Source organism: Mandrillus leucophaeus, unplaced genomic scaffold (genome assembly GCF_000951045.1).
Source record: "Mandrillus leucophaeus isolate KB7577 unplaced genomic scaffold, Mleu.le_1.0 Scaffold205, whole genome shotgun sequence".
NCBI classification, from domain to species: Eukaryota; Metazoa; Chordata; class Mammalia; order Primates; family Cercopithecidae; genus Mandrillus; species Mandrillus leucophaeus.
Window position 1 is genome coordinate 721,674 of NW_012102088.1, and position 21,657 is coordinate 743,330.

The window sequence follows — 21,657 nt, forward strand, 5'->3', positions numbered from 1 at the left end:
GATGGAGAGTTCAGACAGAGCCCAAAAGTCATCCTGTGTTAAGGAGACATAGCTAAGAGTCTGGATTTGCCAAGGTAGCTGGAGTCTATGGAGCAGAGTACACGAGAGAAAAAACTTCAGAGATATAGAGGGCCATCCTCAAGTATTCAGCTGAGTATAATCTGTGTTTGCATATAGTAAAAGACCAGACGATGGGTAAAGAACCACATGAGGCCGGGCGCGGTGGCTCAAGCCTGTAATCCCAGCACTTTGGGAGGCCAAGACGGGCGGATCACGAGGTCAGGAGATCGAAACCATCCTGGCTAACACGGTGAAACCCCGTCTGTACTAAAAAATACGAAAAACCGCCGGGCGAGGTGGCGGGCGCCTGTAGTCCCAGCTACTCGGGAGGCTGAGGCAGGAGAATGGCGGGAACCCGGGAGGCGGAGCTTGCAGTGAGCCAAGATCGCACCACTGCACTCCAGGCTGGGTGACAAAGCGAGACTCCGTCTCAGAAAAAAAAAAAAAAAAAAAACCCACATGAAAGGATTATACGGGAAGCAATTCCCAAGGCTTATACAGAAAACATGATAGTTCTCATTCCAACCAGCTTGAGTAAAAAACCTCATAATTCATGAAGCATTAGGTAGAGAATATAGGAAGGTTGTGTCTCAGTAATGGGAGAGGAATTTGTCTTAAAATGTATGCTGCAATAGTCTCATGGAGAAATGCTTAGAATCAAGACCCCCCCAAAAGATCATATTGTTTCCAAGTAACTTAACCATGTAACAGAAAAAAAAAGAAAAATCAAGAATATCTGTAGAAATTAAAAAAAAAAAAATCAGTACCTAAAATTCAGTGTCCAATCAAAATTAAACCATGTTAACAGTATCAGACAAGGGAGATTTTAGAGGAAAGAATATTACCAGAGATTAAGAGGATCACAATGATAAAGTGGTCAACACATCAAGTGGACATAACATAGGAAATATTTATTCACCTAATAAAAAGATATCAAAATATGTGAAGCAAAATCTGACAGAACTGCAGAGAAGTAAATCCAATTTAATATTCAGAAATGTCAACAATCCTCTTAAAATAATTGCTAGAACCAAAACAAAACCACAGAATGTCAATAAAGATATAAAAAACTTAAATAACACTATCAACCATTTTTACCTGATCAACACTTGTAGAACCCCTTCATCAAACGAGAATACAGTATACATTTCAAGTGAACATGTAACTCATACCAAGATAGCCCATATTCTGGGCCACAAAGCAAATCTCAATAACTATAAACAATTCAAGTCTTAATGTACTCTGACCACAGTGGAATTATTGCAGAAATTACCAGAAAGATAAGCAAAATCCCCAAATATTTAGAAATTAACATACATTTAAAAAGAGCGTGTGTCAAGAAGAATTTTTTTAACTGGAAAACATCCTAAACTCAACTAAAATGAAACCACATTGGCCGGGCACAATGGCTCACGCCTGTAATCCCAGCACTTTGGGAGGCCAAGGCAGATGGATCACGAGGTCAGGAGATCGAGACCACCCTGGCTAACACAGTGAAACCCCGTCTCTATTAAAAATACAAAAAATTAGCCGGGCATGGTGGTAGGCACCTGTAGTTCCAGCTACTTGGGAGGCTGAGACAGGAGAATGGCGTGAACCTGGGAGGAGCAGCTTGCAGTCAGCCAAGATTGCGCCACTGCACTCCAACCTGGGTGACAGAGTGAGACATTGTGCCCCCCCCCCAAAAAAAAATGAAACCACATCAAGCTTGATGGGAGGTAATTAAAGCAGTTCTTAGATAGATTTTTAACATTAACATTTTCCCCCCATATTAGGGGGAAAAAACCCAAAGGTTTGAAACGAAGGACCTCAGCTTCCATGTCAAAAAGTAGCAAAAGAAATGAAATCCAATAAAAGCAGAAGGCATTAGTAAAAGTCAAAATGGAAAAAAAAAAAAATCAGAAAACGGAAAATTCAATAACACCAAGTACTTTAAAGATCAATGAAACTGTAAAATTGATAAATCTCTACCCAAACCAATCAAGGTTAAAAGAGAAATACAGACATTACCAGTATCAGGAATAGAAGAGGTAGCACCACTACAAATTCTACAAGTATGAAAATAATATTTTGAAAAATTTGAGTACTTAAATGAAACAGACAAACTCCGTGAGACACAAACCATCAAAGCTCACTCTAGAGATGGATGGATGGAGAGACAGATGGACAGACAGACAGATGTATATATAACTAGTATAGCCCTCCATCTACCATGGAAATCAAACTTGTAGTTAGATGCTGTCCTACAAAACACACTTCAGGCCCAGAGAGACAGACAGACAACACACACACATAGATAGATGGATGTATATATAACTTGTACAGCCCTCTGTCTACCACAGAATTCAAACTTGTAGTTAGAAACTTTCCTGCAAAACAAACTCGAGACCCAGACAGCTTCCTTGGTGAATTCTACCAAACATTTAAGGAAGAAATAATACCAATTATTCACAAACTCTTCCAGAGAATTGAAGAGCAGGAATACTTCCCAACTTACTCTATAAAAAGCTGGCATTATGCTGATACCAAAGCCAAACCTGGGCAAGATATAAAATTAGAAACAAAAAAAAAGCAAGCAAGTAAGCAGGAAAGAAAATTAGAGACAAATATCACTCATGAACATTGGTGCAAAACTTGTTACAAAAAAAACAAACACAAAATAGCAAATCACATTCAACAATATACTAAATGACTAATACATCATGACCAAATGAGAATTATTCCAGAAATGCAAGGTTGGCTTAACATTTAAAAAAATTAGTCAATGTAATTCACATTAAACAACTAAAACAGAAAAAGAAAAAAAAAAACCACATAGGATTATGGTCACCAGAGTCCAAGAAAATGCCCCACAAATCCCTATTTTCACCTTTGTGTAGTTCTCTTCCACTTTTAACCAGGATTAGCTAGGGTTACTTATGAAATATAGCAGAAATAATGGCTCATCACTTTCAGTTTAAGGTAATGACAGATACTATGGCTTTGTTCTTGTGTGAGTTCTCTCCTGCATCACTTGCTTTGGAACTACTTCTCTACAATGGAATACTCTTAGCAAAGTACAAATGAAAAGGAATGAACTATGAAACACAGAACACCACCATGAACCATAATTTCAGAGTTTAAGAAGCCAAAAACATTAGAATACATATTAAATTACTGCATCTCTGTAGGAAATACAAACCAATCTACAGTGACAAAAGATCAATGGTTGCCTGGGGATGGGTGAAGGAAAGGAAGAAAATATAAAAGGAATCAGGAAACTTTTGGTTTGAGAAGTACCAACATGTATCAAAACTTATCAAATGGTACACTATAAATACGTGCAGCTTATTGCAAAAATGTTTACACTGACTTCTGGACAGTAACCTTAGCCATAAGAGACAAAGGTATGGGAGTATTTCTGTAAACCTTCATAATGGAGCCAAAGTAATGGAAACACATGTGGATGCACCTTTAGAAGGGTCATATTCCCTATAGTTTGCTGCAGTTTTCTCAATCCCTTATTAATCTGGGTCTCTGCACCAACTATGATTCCTTCCTGGGCCTTCTGGAGGACAGCCAGCATCAACTGCTTACTGAAAAAGACTTAAGAGATCTTGGCATGTCCCATGAGTTCAAATTCTCCTCAAGAAGCCTTGGGAATATGAAGTATCCTCTGGGAACAAGGGACCTAATTCATGTTGCTCCCAGATGCACTAGAGATTATTACAACAAATGCCCACTGCTTAGGGTGACCTCAATTACACAAAAAATCTTAACATATAGACCAAAAGATTAGGGCTGCAAAGACTGGCATTCTTTCCTAGGAGAGCTTAAGCAGTCAAGTAACTTAGCTTGACACTAGAATAAGAGCTAGTCTTTGCCATTCTACTATCACCTCAGAGATACAGACAGTTGGAGCTCTCACAAAAGCTGTTCATCCCTTCATACTGGCTTAGCCCAATTCTGTTCTCAACCCAACCCACAAAGCGAACAGAATCCCCAAGATTTAAGATAGTCTAAAAATTAAGGCATTTGTTGCAAAACCGGAATAGGAGGCAGCCAATTTCAGTTCAGGTGTCTTGGAGGCTGGAAAAATCCATTGCAAGTGCCATGTGAGATCAACTATATCCATGAAGGGAAACCTCTGCCAGTGGTCAGAACAAAGCTCCCATCTTTCTGGCTAAAACTGGGTCATGCTCATGCTTAAACCAGTTGTGGGGCAGAAAAAAGTGAGAATCCTTCATGGCCTCAGGCTACTGATGATTCCCTCCAGGAAAGGGAGAAGTACAGAGGTCTTTTGAAGGACATTGGGGTTACTTTTGCACAAAGCAGGACTTTTCCAGCACAAAGACAGATGGCTTCTATCAGAGGCACCGCCTTGACAACATTCCAGCAAGGGTCTAGAAAATTCAGCATACCTCCAGAAGGCTTCCCATATAGCTGGCACTCAGAAGAACTTCCCCAGGGTGAGTGAGTGAGTGTATCAAGTTCTACTTCTGGCTGCTGGCTACACATAAAGGCTACTCTTGGAGCTTCTCTCTGGTGTCAGTTATTATGTTGAACAAGGAAATGGAATTATCTATCTCCCATCCTAAGGCCTTTCTCCACTGTGAATTTTCCAGTGGCGGATGAGGGAAGCCCTCTGCCTGAAGGCCTTCCCACATTCACTGCACTTATATGGCCTTTCTCCAGTGTGAATTCTATGATGCTGAACAAGTACATGTTTGTGGCTAAAGGCTTTTCCACACTCACTGCACACATAAGGCTTTTCACCATTATGAACTCTTTGATGTGCAATAAGGTCAGAGCTTTGGCTAAAGAACTTCCCACATGCAATGCACTCATAAGGCCTTGCTCCAGTATGAACACTCCAATGTTTAATGAGTCTATATTTGTGACCAAAGTATTTTCCACATTCACTGCACTCATATGGCCTTTCTCCAGTATGGATACTCTCATGCTGAACAAGTGTAGATTTGTGACTATAGGCTTTCCCACATTCACTGCACTTGTAAGGCCTTGCTCCAGTGTGTACTCTTTGATGTACAATAAGGTTAGAGCTATGATTAAAAACTTTCCCACATATGCCACACTCATAAGGCATTTCTCCAGTGTGGATTCTCTGGTGCTGAGCAAGTATGGGTTTGCGGCTAAAGGTTTTCCCACATTCACCACACTCATAAGGCCTTTCTCCAGTGTGGACTCTCTGGTGTTGAACGAGTGAGTCTTTGCGGCTGAAGGTTTTCCCACATTCGCTGCATTTGTAATGCCTTTTTCCACAGTGAGAGGCCTCCTCGCACTTGGTGTTGCTGTGTGGCTTCCACTCATTGTGAGGGGCATGGTGCTGGAAAATGCTTGAGCTGGCTAGGAAGTCTTTACAAGCCTCCCCTGTCACAAAAGACATCTCTGATGATTGGACAGTGCAGTTGTTCACAAGAAAGGCCCTGCTCTTATCCCTTCTAAAGGGTTTCTCTCCACTGTGCTGCTTCTGGTGCTGGTGAAGGTTTGCACTGAACCAGAACTGTTTCCCACACAGCACACACATGTACGGTTTCTGCCCTGGGTGTGTTTCCTGGTGCTCAGCCAAGTGCAAAATGTCTTTTAAGACCAGGCCACATGTCCCACAGGGGTAAGCTTTCTGAGTAGAAGGACCTCCCTTGGGAATCCTGATCTGTGACATTCCTATAGAAAAGCTCTGCTCAAAAGGTATCTCTTCATCCTCCATTCCATGCCAACAACCTGAAAGCAGAGAAATGCTGGTGAAGTACAAATTGACACAGGTGGAAGAGAGGCAGCCTCACTACAAATATGTGTCTAATGCAACTAAGACCAAGGTCATAGGAGTGTTGTTAGGACAAGGGTCCAAACTCAAGTTCAGCAAATGTGTACTATACAGTAGTTGGCATCTAAATGTCATAGAATGGAGAAGGCCTCAACTGGGAGAGGACAAAGATGTGGGGTACAGCACGAAAAAGAGGCAAGTCTCAAAGTCATTCACAATCAGATTTTCTTGGCTGCTGGGGACAGGTGAGAGTGGTGCAGAAGGTTATGGTCCACACCAAAGAAAATCAAATCTACTGAGCTACTCAGTAGTTAATGTTTAAGGACTATTTGGGCTACACATCTCATGAAACACTAAGTACAGGCCAATGTTGGAAGGCACTGTAGAACAAGCCATGGAGAGGAACAGGTGAGACATGGAGGGAGAGGTATGGAACATCCAGAGGCCAAAGGCCAGAGTATGAAAGGCAAGTGTATAAATGAGAAAGTAGATAAAAATGAAGTACGGCCCAGTGGCCTTAGCACTAATACAACTGTAGACACAAAGAAGCTATGGAACAATATGAACCCAGCCCTGACATCACACTTTTCCCCAGTTCCCACTCACCAGGGCCACTCCCACCTAGAGTCTCTGTGGCAACAGGTAGGGTCATGTCCACCCAGTCAGGTACCCAGGGCTCACTACCCATCACCAGTGAGGCAACTATGTGGGACATGAAAGATGTATGTCCTAAGGGAAAGATAGAACAGCACTGGTCTGGGTAACCTAAATAGAAAACTAAACATTATTAAAATAATCTCAGAGTAGGGTCTTGCAGGAATAGCGCAGTGGTCCTAGCAAGTAGCGACCATAATGGTCCCTACAATTCCTGGCATAGGCAGGCCACAGGAAATCTCAGCTAAAGGAAGAGCAGAGTCCCAGGCACAGAGGTGTCATGGATACAGACAGAGGCATTCAGACAGGGAAAGGACAAGATGGATATGACCCACTGGGCTGAAAATACAATGCTTAACTCCTGAATCCATCCCTGCAAGGCTCTGAGACAGCAAGTGCTGGGAATGCTCAGAAGGAGGAGGTAGGAGTGCACACAGCCCAAGCCCAGCACTCACAGTTCACAGTTCCTTAGTCCAGGAACTAAGAAATGAGGCAGTGTCCATGGCTCTGATGTAGGAAGGACAAGGATGCCCTGAAAAAAAGGGGAAGGGCAGGGCCCAGTCCAAGTCACTGGGGTGGATGTGACGGCCTTACCCAGAGAGGCCATAAGTGCAAAGTTCTCCAGCATCACATCACGGTACAGGAGCCTCTGAGCCTCATCAAGGAGCACCCACTCCTCCTGGGAGAAGTACACGAACACGTCCTCAAAGTTCACCTGCCCCTGCCACAATTGGGAGAGCCAAGTCCATGAGCAGCATCTCTCCCAAGAACCCCCATCCATGCCCCCACACATCTCCCTCCTGTATACCCTCCTACCTAACTTCTCAGCTCAAGAAATATCAGGACCAGGTGTCATTGGTGTCTTCTCTCTCCTCATGGTCCCAATGATCACTCTGTCTACCCATAGCAACCACAGGCAGGTGAAGAAGTTGTTACCCTCTAAGCTCTGTGCCTAGCATACAGGGCCTCACCCTTCTGTAAGCAAATTCCTCTGGGGTCACTAACATCATGCTTACCAGACAACCAAAGATGGGCTTGCCTTTCTCCTTTAAGCCCAGAGGTCATCAGTCTACACTTCTTTCCATATGTACATCACTCTTTGGATCACAGTTATCTCACAGTTATCTCACAGTTATCTTAACTCTGGCTCTCCACCATCATTTTCCTGGCTTACTAAATGCACTACCACTGTGAAATGAATATTCTCGTTTAACTCCCAATCTACATAATTAATCATCTGTAAGCCATTTCAGGATGATTCCCGCCCCTTTGCTCTTGGTTCCCACCAGACATGACAGAGACCTGCAATTTCTTGAAAACTCCCATCTCAGTCTCACCTCTAAGTATTTGCACAGGCTGGTTCCTGTGCCTGGAACAACCTTCCAACCTTATTCCAATGGTTGGCAGAAATGGAAACCCCTCCATAAAACCCCTGGCCCGGAGTCAGGACCCTGGGCTTGGGGCTTCTCCAGAGTCCTCAGACCCAAGAAACTGGAGAGTAGCAGGAGAGTGTTCTATATAACACCACAATGCTGGACAGCGTGTTGGGTGGGGGTGGGATCGGTGAGAGCATGGACATTCTCCCCTCACCTGTATAGGGTCCATAATTACTTCTGAGTTCATGGGAACCTGTGGGGAAGAGGGAGACTGTGAGAGCCAAGCAGTCTTGAGGGAACCCCAACGGCTCAACCCCATCCCATATTCCTACCCTGTTACAATGTGCCTGGGAGTTGAATGTCTGCCCTCTGTGCCTCCATCTTCAAGGATGCCTCTTAACTGTGTTACCTCGGAACAGTGCTCATTATCTGCCCCCATGGCCAACAAGAGTCTGCCCTCCATGAGCAGTCTATGGAATACTTTTTAAACCCTCGAATTCTGGCTCTCCTCTGTTCAGAACCTTCCATGGCTCCCATCACCCTCAGAATAGGGACCCAGATGCTCAGGATGATATTCCAGGTGCGATCACTTATAAAGCACTCTGATCCTTTCAGACACCAAAGGCCCAGTTTTCCCCAATGCTCCAGCTGTGAACCATCTCCGACTCTTTGCATACACTGGTCTCTCTGCCTGGAACGTCCTTCAACTCTTGCTGTCAAAATGGGTCCCAAGCACGAGCGCTCCCACTGTTCTAGATTCAGGGGCCTGAGCTGCAGTAACCCGAGGAGCGGTTTATTCGAAGCTTTCGGAGTCAGAGATGGGGGTCAGCGCGCAGACTCGCAGACGCAGCACCCACCTGTGCCGGGCCCATCGGCTCAGCCGCCGCCATCAGGCCTGTGGACTACGGAAGGGTGGCGACAAGTGCAGGAACCTGGGATCAGCCGTCCAGGGCCCAGTCCAGCGGTTAATCACTCGGGCAGCGCCACTGTCGAGCCTCAGGCCCACCTCTCTTCAGGGAAGAAGACACTCTCTCACGTTTTCCCTTTTCTGTCACCTCAGGTCTGACATTGCGTTCCAGAGACTAAACCAGTGGATTAATGGAAGAGCAAACAAAATGTCCACCAGAGGATGGTAGAGGAAGTCCCGCCCTGACGTTGTCCTCACCAACGGAAACGCCTATTTCCTGGGCTTTCATTGGCCCAGAGCCGCCACGTTTTCTGGGTAATGTAGTTCCCACGGCACCAATACTAGTAAGCGGCGTCTCGCGTCACTTCCAGGTCAAAAGCCCAGAAAAGACCGCCAGGGGAGCCTGGAAATGGTGTCCCTTGTTCTCCAAGGCCCAGACGGAGATTAGCATCCTCTTGAAGGAGCCATTTCTGTATTTCTGGTGAACGTAGTCTGTGACATCAAAGAAATGTTTAGAGACATGATTTCAGGCTTCCTTACGCAGAGAATGCTCATCAAAAAATAAAATGGACACACATACACTAACGTCACCCAGATTTCTATAGCTGGAAGTTAACAAATATTGTTTGCAAATGCTTGTAGCCTGAAGCCCCAGAGTTAGTTTGGCGAGCCTCAGCATTTTCTGTCAGGCACCAGAAAGAAAAGACTCAGACACCACCACCATGTGGTACATGGAGTGGGGATGTTAGGTGGCCTTGAAGTAAGTGAATAATGCTTCTGTCTCTGGTTACCTCAGGGAATATTTCTCCTACTTATACAGCAGTGATTGTGTCAGACCCAACAAGTAATACTCTTGTTCAAGATAGTATGTCATACTCCATATACAGAGATGTATTCAGTATTTTAAGTGTTTTACAAGTATCTGAAAAGACAGAATTCATCAAATGTCATTTAGCAATGAAAAGGGCAACAAGAACACTTTCTGTAAAGAAGAAGTAACCACCAAACTAGATTTCTATACACAACACAATGTCTTTTATGAAAGTGTGATATAAAACTATTTGAAACCAAAAACAATAAATGTAATGGAAATACATTTACACAGAAAATAATTTTTAACTAGATTCAATGGGAATGGATGTAGTGGGACAACACATAATTAAGGGTGGACATAATTTTTTTTATCAATAGTTGTGTGTTGTAAACAACAGTCTAGCATTCTACCTACCTGTGAGGAATTGGCTTTATATTTGGAAATGGAAGAGCAGTGGGAACATGGAGCAGAAAAGGATGAAGGAGAGAAATTGAGGGGGAGTTGGTTTATGGGTTTGCCACCTATTGTTTTGCCTGTACACCAATGTTGGGTCTTTAAGGAAGGAAAGAGCACAAATTCGCATGGGGTGAAGGATGAAAGTAAATCCTTGGGCTCCCCTACTCTGTCATCACCTACCTCCAGAATTCAGAGCCTTTTCTTATTATCATACGTCAGGCATTGCTTCGCCACCATTAGTTTTAATATTGGGTGTCCCTTTGTCAAGGGAAATTTGGGCATGTATACGGGGCTCTGCCCAGAGAAACCTCTTTATTGTGGCTCTGAAGATCCTCCGAAAGTCCTTCAAAAGAAGGAAAGATTGGAGTATCAGTTGCAGGAAACTGAAATCCAGGCCCATCTCCAATAACAGCAGCTTCAGGATGAGTCCGAGAGAAGTTCTCAACCCTAATTTCTCCTCCATCTCCTATTCCGTTACCTCCATCTCCATCATCATCTCCATCTCCATCATCATCTCCATCTCCATCATTATCTGTCATCTCCAATTTATGCTCCAATTTATGCCCACTTCCTCCAAGTTTGGAGCCATGGGAACTACATTGTCCAAAAGGCGCCGCGCCGGGAGGCGGAGATCCTTGGCCAATAAAAAGAGGCCTGCTCGAGCGTGCGACGCGCAATGGGCGGGATTTCCGGCGTCTCTCTTTGGCGTTCACGTTCGCGACTCTCAGGTGAACCCGCGGAAAGCTGGTGGTGGGTTGAGGCGACCAGCGCCGGAAGGGGCCGTGACGACGTGCTCTGTTCTCGCCCCTCAGAGGCGGGTCTGAGGCTCGGTGGCGGCGCCCAGGGTCGCCCTACCCGCTCTACCCACAGGCTCGAATGGCGGCGGCCGCGCTGAGGGACCCGACTCAGGTGAGCGCCGCGTCCTCCCGGCCTCCCCCGAATCCTAAAGCCCTGTGAGGGCCGCCTGCTCAGGTCCCCGGGTGCAGAACTGTGGGGCGTTCGTGGGCGGGGTCCCGTTTCTGACACGCAGTGTGATGGGGTGGGAATGGAGGGCAAGGGGTCCGGCTCACAAAGATGTAAGGCGCGCTCAGCGAGTCCCGAACCTGAGGCCTCCGGGTGTCCGTAGTAGGCAGCTTGGGAAGGGACCAGTCGCGTGTGGCGCGACAGCCCGAGCAGCCACCCCTTCATCCTGAGGGCACCACAGTGGCCGCGGAGGGCTGGAGACAGAAGCGTGACACGATCTGTATCTCAAAGTTTGCCAAAGTCCCCTCAAGGCAAAACACAGTGGGGTGGGGGTGAGGCGGGTGAGGACAGACCTGTGAGTAGGTAAATTCAGTAGACTGGTGGAGAATCTACTGGGACTGGGCCGTAGAGGAGGGGAAGTGATCAGATCTTGGATGGATTTCAAAAACTGAACAGACAGGAATTCCTGCTGCATCACATGTGACTATGAAAGAAAGTAGGGAATGAAGAACCATTCTGGATTTCTATCTGCATTTTTGTTTGTTTGTTCCTGAATATCAGGAAGGATGGAGATGGGGAAGGCTGTGCAGGGAGTAGGTTTTGGGCATGGTGATCCTGAGATGACCCAGAATGGAGGTGTCGTGCCCACATGGGCAGCTTGCTCACTCACATCTGGAGGTTTGGGGAGGGATCTGGGCTGGAGATATCCAAGAGGTGGTGGGTAGAGGCCTGGACTAGGGTAAGGCGTGGGACTCCTATTTAGGGGGAGAATCTTAAGGTTTCCTTTCAGATGGGCCCTAAGGTGAGAGAAGGGAGAAATGGGCCTGTAGGCCGGGGCTGCCTCTATAGCATGGAGTTTTGCGGTCTGAAGTGGTTCTGTCTGGTGCCTGCAGGAATGGAGGGTTATAGAGTATAAAGACCCAGGACTGGATGGAGACTGCAGTGTTGGGTAGTATATAGGTTTGCCACTCCAGGCTCAGCAGTTCCTCATGTCCAGTCCATGTGGAGAAAAGGAAAGGTCAGCCAGGCTGGTGGAGCAGCCCCTTTGGTGCCTAAGTTTCCCCAGCCATCAGCACAGGAGGGATGATCAGCTGCTCCAGTAGAAGGGGCTCTCAGCAGGATTGCCTTCAGGGGAATATATAGCAGGCAGCCAGGTTGCCAAAAGGAATGGTGTCCGCTCAGGTTTCTCAGACCCAGGTCCCAGTTTATTAATTTGTGAATTTATGAGGTACGTACTTATTTAAGCACTAATTGATCATAGTTCATATACACACAGGGGCAAATAAAACCACACGGATTTATTAAGTTAAACTGATGTAAGCACTTCATAATTGATTGTAAACTTAATATACTGGAAAGTATTTGATTAAAACACCCTAAGTATCACATTCTTAATTTAAAGGTAAGTTTAAGAAACCCGTACTTTCTTTTCTTTTCTTTTTTTTTTTTGAGACAGAGTTTCGCTTTTGTTGCCCAGGCTAAACTGCAATGGTGCAGTCTCTGCTCACTGCAACCTCTGCCTGCCAGGTTCAAGAGATTCCCCTGCCTCTGCCTCCTGAGTAGCTGGGATTACAGGTGTGCACCACCACACCCAGCTAATTTTTATGTTTTTAGTAGAGACGAGGTTTCGCCATGTTAGCCAGGCTGGTCTCAAACTCCTGATCTTAGGTGATACACCCACCTCGACCTCCCAAAGTGTTGGGATTACAGGCTTGAGCCACTGCGCCTAGCCAGAAACCCATATTTTCAAAACCTACCAGTTTATTTGCACTGAAAATGTTTACAGAAGCATTAATTATGTGTACAGTAGGAGTTGATACTTAATCCTAGACACATAAGAATGAGTTTGATACAAACAATAGTCCTATTGAGTGAATACCATTATTATTGCCATGTTGCAGATGGCAACACCAAGGCACAGGGAAGTTGAGCATTTTTCCAAGGGCACACAACAGGTAAGAGGCATCACTAAGAACCAAATCCCAGATTGTAGATACTCAGACACACCTGACTCCAGGCTAGATGAGGGGGCTTGGATGATCCTTTGGCAACGTCACTGTCTGGTTCTCATTGCCTTGATTTTCCATAGGTTCTTGTGACTGCAGAGTTACTTACATACCATGAGGAGGTAAGTGGAGGATGTCTCAGGTCCTCACCCTGCTCAACTCCTACCTACATGGTCTTCAGAATTATGGTGTCTTGAGGCTTGCTATTCTCCCTATCCTTCCAATTGAGTTCCCTGGAAGATAGACACACAAAGTTAGGGCCCTGAGTCCAGACCATATTATTATTATTATTTTCTTTTGAGACAGAGTTTTGCTCTTGTTGCCCAGGCTAGAGTGCAAAGGCACAATCTCGGCTCACTGCAACCTCTGGCTTCCAGCTTCAAGCCATTCTTCTGTCTGAGCCTCCTGAGTAGCTGGGATTACAGGCATGCATCGCCACACAGGCTAATTTTGTATTTTTGGTAGAGACAGGTTTCTCCACATTGGTTAGGCTGGTCTCAAACTCTCGACCTCAGGTGATCCGCCTGCCTCAGCCTCCCAAAGTGCAGGGATTACAAGCGTGAGCCACCATGCCCAGCCCAGGTTATATATTATATGGAGAGGTTCTCATTTCTGACAACCAATGACAGGAGGTTTAGAAGGTTTAGTGATCAACATTAGAAAATACCTGTAGGTAAGGTTGAACTGGGAATGCTTAGGCAACCTTAGATCTCCATTATGTCTGGCGGAAGCATCAGCAGGTATAAGGCAGACCCGAAGTGGTTGAATAAGGAGCCGAGCTGAGGTGTCCAGATATGCGTGCAATTCCAAGTAGCTGAAGATAAAGCAAGAAAAAGAGCCAGGTAGGGAGGCCTTCAAAGTGGGACTGAGGGCTGCCCCTGGCAGTCAGTGCCCTTGGAGGTCTGGGATGGCATAGAGTTCTGATTGCATTTGGTAAGTGCCCTCTGGATGCCATGTGTAGACTAGAATATGGTGACACTAGGGGAGGCACATAAGGTGGTGTAGGGGGCACTGAGTGTGGTATAGACTATGTGCACATTCTAGTGAGTGTAAACAGATGTCCCTAGAACCTTGTATTGGGGGCTTCAGGGAGAATACTGACACAAATTTAATTGTATTTGGGAAACACAATCTGGGGGATCCAAGGTGAGTTGTGTGGCTAGAGAAGAGTAGGACTCTGCATACCATGCCCAGAGCTGAAATGGACTATATCTGCCTACCTGCCTGTGCTTGCTCAGTGGGAACATGAGGAGAGAGGGGGCATCAGTGGTTCTGGGGCAGGGTCTCTCCTCTGAGATGGGGATTGAGGAAGAGGGTGAGCAGGGGTGGATGTTTAGGGGGATGCCTATATTCCCCAGTAAGGAGGCCACAGATAAACTCAACTCTCTCCATCTTAGCAGGACTATGTGACCTTTGAGGACGTAGCTGTCTACTTCTCCCAGGAGGAATGGAGATTGCTTGATGAGACTCAGAGGCTCCTCTGCCGCAATGTGATGCTGGAGAACTTTTCACTTCTGGCCTCTCTGGGTAAGTTTCTCACACCCCACCCCAGCATCCTGGGCTGGACTTGGCTCTTCCTCCTTTTCCTAGTGACAGGTCTGTTCTTCCCAAAGCTGAATTGTGGGCACTCATTCCTTCTCCAGTATCCTGAAGTAGCTATTGTAATTGGCCTGGGCTGTGTGTACTGCCATCTTCTCTCCCCGAGCTGCCCCAGAGCTGTGTAGGAAAGGGTTTGGGGGTCACGAGTCTTTCAGTCAGCTTGATGGAACTTAACCCTGGTGGCCTCTCTGTGGCCTGGCCACACTGTGCAGATCTGTGGTAATTCTATTCCGCTACATTCTGCCTGCCTTCTCTTAGCCAACATACCTGGGTGTCTGTCTGTGCCAGCAATTGAGTCACCAATGTGATTGCTGTTTGACTGGGTTGTTCCTGTAAGGCCCTCCTCCAAGGTCCTTTCTGTACTATGTTGTTTTCTTTCCTGTGGTCCATGATGGGATAAGTCATTCTGGCTCAGTGCTGCCACTCACCTGTTGTTTTCCTTAGGACTTGCATCTTCCAAGACCCATGAAATAACCCAGCTGGAGTCATGGAAGGAGCCCTTCATGCCTGCCTCGGAAGTTGTGACTTCAGCCATACCGAGAGGTACTTGATGGGTGGAGCTCAGGGAGGTATGAACTCGGGGATGGGTTTATATCATACCAGTAGGCACAGATATTTTGATACTAAGGCAAGGGGTCGTTGCTGATTTCTGTCTTTTCTTCCTCAGTCACCCATTTATTTCTATTCTGATATTTGACCCAGGGCCATTCCCCACCTCTCTGTCCTCTATGTTTCACCCAATCCTCAGCAGCACCTTTCAGCAGTGGCTTTCACTGAATGTGTGGCGAGGTGGGCGCTTATGCTTGCATAGTCCTTGAGCACCAGCTGTTTGGTTGCAGCTGATTTTCTCTGGACCTGGACATAACCTTCTGGGCCGTGTTCCTGTGCCTCCAGCAGCCAAAGTCCTATGGAAAGCCATTTGCAGAGGATTGTGTTGGGGACTCTGCCTCTCCTCCCTGTGCTATACCCAATCCTTGCATCCTTGGTGCTCATGAGGCCTCCCCAAATCCTTGAGCTGGCCAGGTTCAGCACTGCATAGCAGGCCCTTCCCTGCCGAGAACTAGCCCCCCTCATTTCTGCCAGCAGCCCCAGGTAATAATTACTGGGTATGTCAGACACATTTGTGAGATTGCTGCCGCTTCACACCGAAGACTACGTTTACTTCATCAACATTTCTCTTCTTTCAGGTTGTTGGCATGGAGCCGAGGCCAAGGAGGCTCCTGAGCAGAGTGCTTCTGTAGGACTGTGCAGTTCAAACGTTCAGCAACACCAGAAGCAGCACTGTGGAGAGAAATCCTTAAAAAGACAAGAGGGCAGGGTCCCAGTTTTGAGGAGTTGCAAGGTTCAACTATCAGAGAAGTCCTTGCAAAGCAGGGAGGTTGGGAAGGACCTCCCGACCAGCTCAGTTATTCTCAAGCACCGGGTGACTCACACGGGAGAGAAGTCACATAGGAGCTCCAAAAGTAGGGAGGCCTTTCATGGTGGAAAAAGGCATTTCAAATGCAGTGAATGTGGGAAAGACTTTGGTCAGAACTATTTACTTGTTCAGCACCAGAGACTACACACTGGGAAAAAGCCTTATGAATGCAGTGAATGTGGGAAGTTATTTAGAGATATGTCCAACCTTTTTATACACCAAATAGTTCACACTGGAGAAAGGCCTTATGGGTGTAGTGACTGTGGAAAATCCTTTAGCCGTAATGCTCATCTCATTGAACACCAGAGAGTTCACACTGGAGAAAAGCCTTTTACATGCAGCGAATGTGGAAAAGCTTTCAGGCATAATTCCACACTTGTTCAGCATCACAAAATCCACACTGGAGTAAGGCCTTATGAGTGCAGTGAATGTGGAAAATTGTTTAGTTTCAACTCCAGCCTCATGAAACATCAGAGAGTTCACACTGGAGAAAGACCTTATAAGTGCAGTGAATGTGGAAAATTCTATAGCCACAAGTCCAACCTTATCAAACATTGGCGTGTTCACACTGGAGAAAGGCCTTATGAGTGCAGCGAATGTGGGAAGTTTTTTAGCCAAAGTTCAAGCCTCATGCAACATCGAAAAGTTCACACTGGAGAAAAACCTTTTAAGTGCAATCAATGTGGGAGATTTTTTAGAGAGAATTCCACCCTTGTTAGACATCAGAGGGTTCACACTGGAGCAAAGCCTTATGAGTGCAGGGAATGTGGGAAATTTTTTAGTCAAAGCTCAACCCTCATGCAACATCGAAAAGTTCACATTGGAGAAAAGCCTTTTAAGTGCGATGAATGTGGGAGATTGTTTAGAGAGAATTCCAGCCTCATTAAACATCAGAGAGTTCACACTGGAGCAAGGCCTTATGAGTGCAGGGAATGTGGGAAATTTTTTCGCCACAATTCCAGTCTTTTTAAACATCGAAGGATCCACACTGGAGAAATGCAGTGATTGTGTGAAATCCTTTAGCCAGCGTTTCAACCTCATTCAACACCAGAAAGTTCACAGTGGAAAAAAGTCCTGAAGATAACAGATGGAAATCCCTTAGTCACACCTCCAATCTCATTCAACACTGGACAGTTCGCAAAGTGGACAATGTAGTGAGTATAGAAAAGGGTTTCAGCCAAAGGCCTAACCCTATTCAACACCAGAAAGTTTAGAGAGAGGAGAAAGGCCTTAGGGTGGAGAAAGGCCTTAGGGTGGCGGGTTATATACTGTCTCTGAATCAATATGACCTCACTTAAAACAGAAACTCTGAGGATGGCCTTTATGAGGGAGCTGGCAATTGAACATCATTCATCTAAATATGCACACTGGAGGCAGGATGAGAATTCCTGACAGATTGTCCTTCCTGAGAAGATAGCCCTCTGCCTTGGAGCTCCAGAGAGAGGGAGCCCTGTATTCTTGGCTGCACCAGTCGAATGGAGTTTTAATCTCGCTGAGTTTGGAGTTGGGGGAGGAAAGGAGTGGTCTTGGTTCAGATGTGACTGACTTTTGCTGTTCTTATGAATGTTAGATCTTTAATAAATATTTATTTGCCGTACACCCTTGTGACCATTTCCAGAGACTGAATTGCATTTTTATAATTTTCACCCTTTTGGCTGTGTAACAGGACTGTAAAGTTCCTCACTCAGTTATTCTGTAAGTGGATCCAAATGTTTGAAATTTTAAAAGCTTGCCAAATTGTGTTCTAAATGGTTAGCATTTCATATTCCCTCCTGGAATATATTAGATTTTCCATTTCTTCACATTACTGACAATTTATATATATAGAAGTCATAGGCCATTCATTTTAGCCATTTTACTAAGTGTGCACTAGTATTTCATTGTAGTTATTCTTCCAGTGACTCAGTTTCGAGCATTTTTTTTAATGTGCTTACTTGTCAGTCATATATCTTCGTTAGTAAAATGTCTGTTGGTATTTTTTGCCTGTTTTTTAAAACATTTGGTTGGTTACAAGTTCTTAATATTTCTGGAGACAAATCCCTTATTTGATATAAGCATTGCCAATGTTTTCTCATGGTCCGTGGCTTTTGTTTTCTTTTTTAAAATTTAGAGATGAGGTCGTGCAATGTTGCACAGACTAGTCTCTAACTCCTGGCCTCAAGTGATCATCCTGCCTCAGCCTCCCAAAGTACTGGGATTACAGGCATGAGCCACCATGCTTGGCCTTGTTTTCAGTTCTTAACAGTATCTTCCCTAGACCAGATTGTCTTACTTTTATGAAGCCCAGTTTATCCATTTGTTATTTTATTCATTGTGCATTTGGTGTTATATTCTCTTACTATACCACATATTTGCCTATAAATAAAAGCTTTATGTGAGTATGCTACTGTAGTCTTAAGAATCTTTTTAAATACCCAACTTCTGAAATATTTGTAGGTTTAACTACAGATAAAGAATTTGATGTATAGATAAATGTGTACATATTCCCCGTCTTTACTGAGACAGCCTAGCAAGCCATGGCATTCCAGTAGCTTGAGCATATTTAATACCCAGTTACTGGTTTATATAATTTTTTAATAAAAAGAACCAGAACTCCTTAGAGAAGAGGCTGTTTTCAAGTTGTGGCAGAAAAGGTACAACATGATTTGAGGAAATACTGCATTGGAAAATAAAGAAATGCTTACAGAATAATGTTGATGTATTAGCTTTCTATTGCTATCCCGACAAATCACCACAAACGTATGGTTTAAACAACACAAATATAGTATCATAAATATAACAGAGGTCTCACAGGGTTAAAATCAAAGTGTTGGCATGATTGTGTTCCTTTCTAAAGTCTCAGGGAGAATCTGTTTCTTGCTTATTTCAGTTGTTAGCATATTTAAGTTTGTGGTTGTAGGACTGAGATTCGTTTTTCTTGATGGCATCAGCTGAGGGTCATCCCTAGAATATGTAAGAAGTTTTATGAAATATTAAATGAAGAAGTAATACCAATTGTATACAAACTCTTCCAAAAAGACAAAAGTTCAAACAATTCTGGACTACATGAAAGTTAGCATTAACAGGACACTAAAGCAGGCAATGACATTAGACAAAACTATAGACCAATAACCACATGAAGACACGGAGCCTTAAGAAAGTTTTAGCAAATTGGGGCACTTGTCCATCAAATCACCCCTTTGGGTCTCTTCCAAGCATACTTGCCTTTCTTTCCTGTTCTAAAGGCTTTTAAAATAAACTTGCACTCGTGCTAAAACAAAACAAAAAGACATTTAGCAAATTGAATCCAGCCATATACAAACAATAGTAAATCATAACCTAGTGAGGTTTATCAAGAATATAAATTTGGTCAAACAATTCAAACTCTTTCTTAATCTATGTTAACAGAGTAAAATGAAAATCTCAAAATGTAATAAAAGCATTTTACAAAATTGCTATTTTGTAAAAATCAAAACTAGGTTATGATACATGCAGCAAACTAGAACAAGATGGTTATTTCTTCTACCTGATACAGCACATCTATGAAAAACAAATAGCTAACAGCACATTTGATATATATGTGATCAAATATTTCATAAGCTGATGTTCCCCAACATTAGGAATAACGTAAATATGTCAACATTCATCACTTCCCATTAAAAAAAAAATCTATTGTAAAGGCAGAACCCACACTGTCTTTATTTATATATGACCTGATAATGTTGGAAATTCTAAATTATCTACTAAACAGCTACTAGATCTAATAATTGAGTTTAGCAAGGTCCTAAGATAAAAAGGCCAGTGTATAAAAAGTAGATGTCTCTATACTAAGTTGGTATATAGCTAGCAAATACGTGCTTGGCAACTGAAAAAAAGTACTTCGCAATAGCATAAAAATATGAAATATTTAGAAATAAATTTAACAAAATATGTTCAAGAACTTTAAAATATTCCTGAGAGACATTAAAGAAGGCATAAATAAATGACACAAGAAGTTCCTGAATCTGAGCCTTGATACTTCTAAGTTGTCAGTTTTCCTTTAACTGTTCTATAGGTTGAGACAATCCCGATGAAAACCTAATCTTTTAAATAAAAATTTACAAATGTATTCTAAAAAGTTACATGGAAATACAAAAGGCCTAGACTAATTGCCAAAACAATTTTATAAATAAGAATAAGTCTGAAAATCTTTATGACTTCAAGACATATAAAGGTACAGTAATTGAGAGGGTACAGTATTAGCTAAAGGACAGACATAGAAATGAACAGAAGAGAACAGAGAACCCAGAAATACACTCACACAACAATCTATTATCAATCTCTTCAACAAAGTTGCAAAAGTAGTAAAACAACTTCAGAAAACAGTGTAGCAGCTTTAAAGTTAGCATAATCTTGCCATATAGCTTAGGAATCTTACCTATAGGGATATCCCCATGAGAACAAAAACATATGTCCTAGAAATACGCTTGCATGCTCAGCAGTTTTATTTATAAAACCCAAACACCAGAATTTGTTTTTAAAACACACACACACGCACAAACTAAAATGTCCATGAATCAAAGAATGAATAATTAATTATGGCATATCCTTAACATAAAATACCATTCAACAAGATAAAAGAATAAACTATGAATACAAGCAAAAATAGCATAGATAAATCTGAAAAGCTCTGAGCTAAGTGGAAGAAGCCAGACACAAAAGTTGACATCCAGTATCATTCCATTTATATGAAATGAAGCTGCAAAACTAGAGTAAAAGAATGCAGATCACTGGTTATTGAGCCTGGGGTCTGAGGGGGAAGGTTCTGACTGAAAGAGTACAGAAAAATATTATCAGGCAATGGCAATTTTTTCTATCATGACTGTTGGTGGTTTCATGACAGTGCAGCTGACCCTTAAATAACACAGGTTTGAAATGCACAGGTCCAGTTATATGTGAATTTTTTCAATAAATATATTGGATGTATATTCTTGAATATTTGAGACAATTTCAAAAAACTAGAATTCATTGAAATAGGTATACCAAGAATGCATAACATAAAATATATGTAGCTTCTATTTTATTATTTACTACCATATAAATCTGTTATAAAAGGTTAAAATTAGTCAATAGTCACACAAACACAGACTGTACATGGTGATCCCAGAGAAATGTAAACAAATGTAAAGATACAGTATTAAGTCATAATCGTGCATGTGTGTGTGTGTGTGTGTGTGTGTTTTAATAGGGTCTCCCTCTGTCACCCCGGCTGGAGGGCAGTGACATGATCATAGATTGCTGCAGACAGAAATTCCTGGGCTCAAGTGATCCTCTTGCCTCGGCCTCCCCAACAGCTGAGACCACAAGCACGTGCCACCACACTGGCAAATTTTTAAATTTTTCTGTAGAGGCTGAGTGTGGTGGTTCACACCTGTAACCCCAGCACTTTTGGAGGGTGCGCGGGTCTCAGAAATTTGAGACCAGCCTGGGAAATATAGTGAGGATCCATCTCTACAAAAAAAAAAAAAAAAAAAAAAAAAGAAAAAAGAAAAATTAGCTGGGTATGGTGCCACCCACCTGTGGTTCCAGTTATTCAGGGGGCTGAAGTGGGAATATCACCTGAGCCCAGGAGATCGATTTTGTAGCCATCTCCTGCTGCTCACAGTGTTGTGAGTATTCACTT

General features: G+C 43.6%; 2 protein-coding genes across 11 annotated transcripts in view; one reads left to right on the top strand and one right to left on the bottom strand.

The window, feature by feature from the left end:
• Nucleotides 1–950: 950 nt before the first annotated feature.
• ZNF772 (zinc finger protein 772) lies at nt 951–9,004 on the bottom strand. 2 transcript variants are annotated; one of them, XM_011979677.1, is made up of 5 exons: nt 8,712–9,004; nt 8,069–8,107; nt 7,073–7,199; nt 6,431–6,553; nt 951–5,781 (listed from the first exon to the last, which is right to left on the bottom strand). In XM_011979677.1, exons 1-5 carry the CDS (start codon nt 8,742–8,744, stop codon nt 4,634–4,636), a joined length of 1,470 nt encoding a protein of 489 aa, XP_011835067.1. In that variant the 5' UTR covers nt 8,745–9,004; the 3' UTR covers nt 951–4,633. The 2 variants fall into 2 exon arrangements, with proteins under 2 accessions (XP_011835067.1, XP_011835068.1); XM_011979678.1 differs by lacking the exon at nt 6,431–6,553.
• Nucleotides 9,005–10,695: 1,691 nt separating this feature from the next.
• Nucleotides 10,696–21,657, top strand: part of LOC105539406 (zinc finger protein 773) — a 41,201-nt gene continuing 30,239 nt past the window's right edge. The window contains exons 1-5 of one of the 9 annotated variants that reach the window (XM_011979664.1): nt 10,696–10,940; nt 14,401–14,527; nt 15,044–15,142; nt 15,787–16,821; nt 16,906–17,014. In XM_011979664.1, the coding sequence (XP_011835054.1) occupies nt 10,908–10,940; nt 14,401–14,527; nt 15,044–15,142; nt 15,787–16,821; nt 16,906–17,014 (1,403 nt within the window). In that variant the 5' untranslated portion in view covers nt 10,696–10,907. Of the gene's footprint in view, nt 10,941–13,083; nt 13,123–14,397; nt 14,528–15,043; nt 15,143–15,786; nt 17,630–21,657 lie in introns of those variants that run through there. The other 8 variants (XM_011979665.1, XM_011979666.1, XM_011979669.1 and 5 more) reach the window with 8 other exon arrangements.

What these genes read in the sequence shown, in the direction of transcription:
- ZNF772 (XM_011979677.1), bottom strand. Translation starts at nt 8,744, where the DNA reads ATGGCGGCGGCTGAGCCGATGGGCCCGGCACAG. An exon ending in AGCCGATGGGCCCGGCACAG is followed by an intron (nt 8,108 to 8,711) that starts GTGGGTGCTGCG and finishes TCTTCCCCACAG; the next exon opens with GTTCCCATGAACTCAGAAGT. An exon ending in TGCACTTATGGCCTCTCTGG is followed by an intron (nt 6,554 to 7,072) that starts GTAAGGCCGTCA and finishes TCTTTCCCTTAG; the next exon opens with GACATACATCTTTCATGTCC.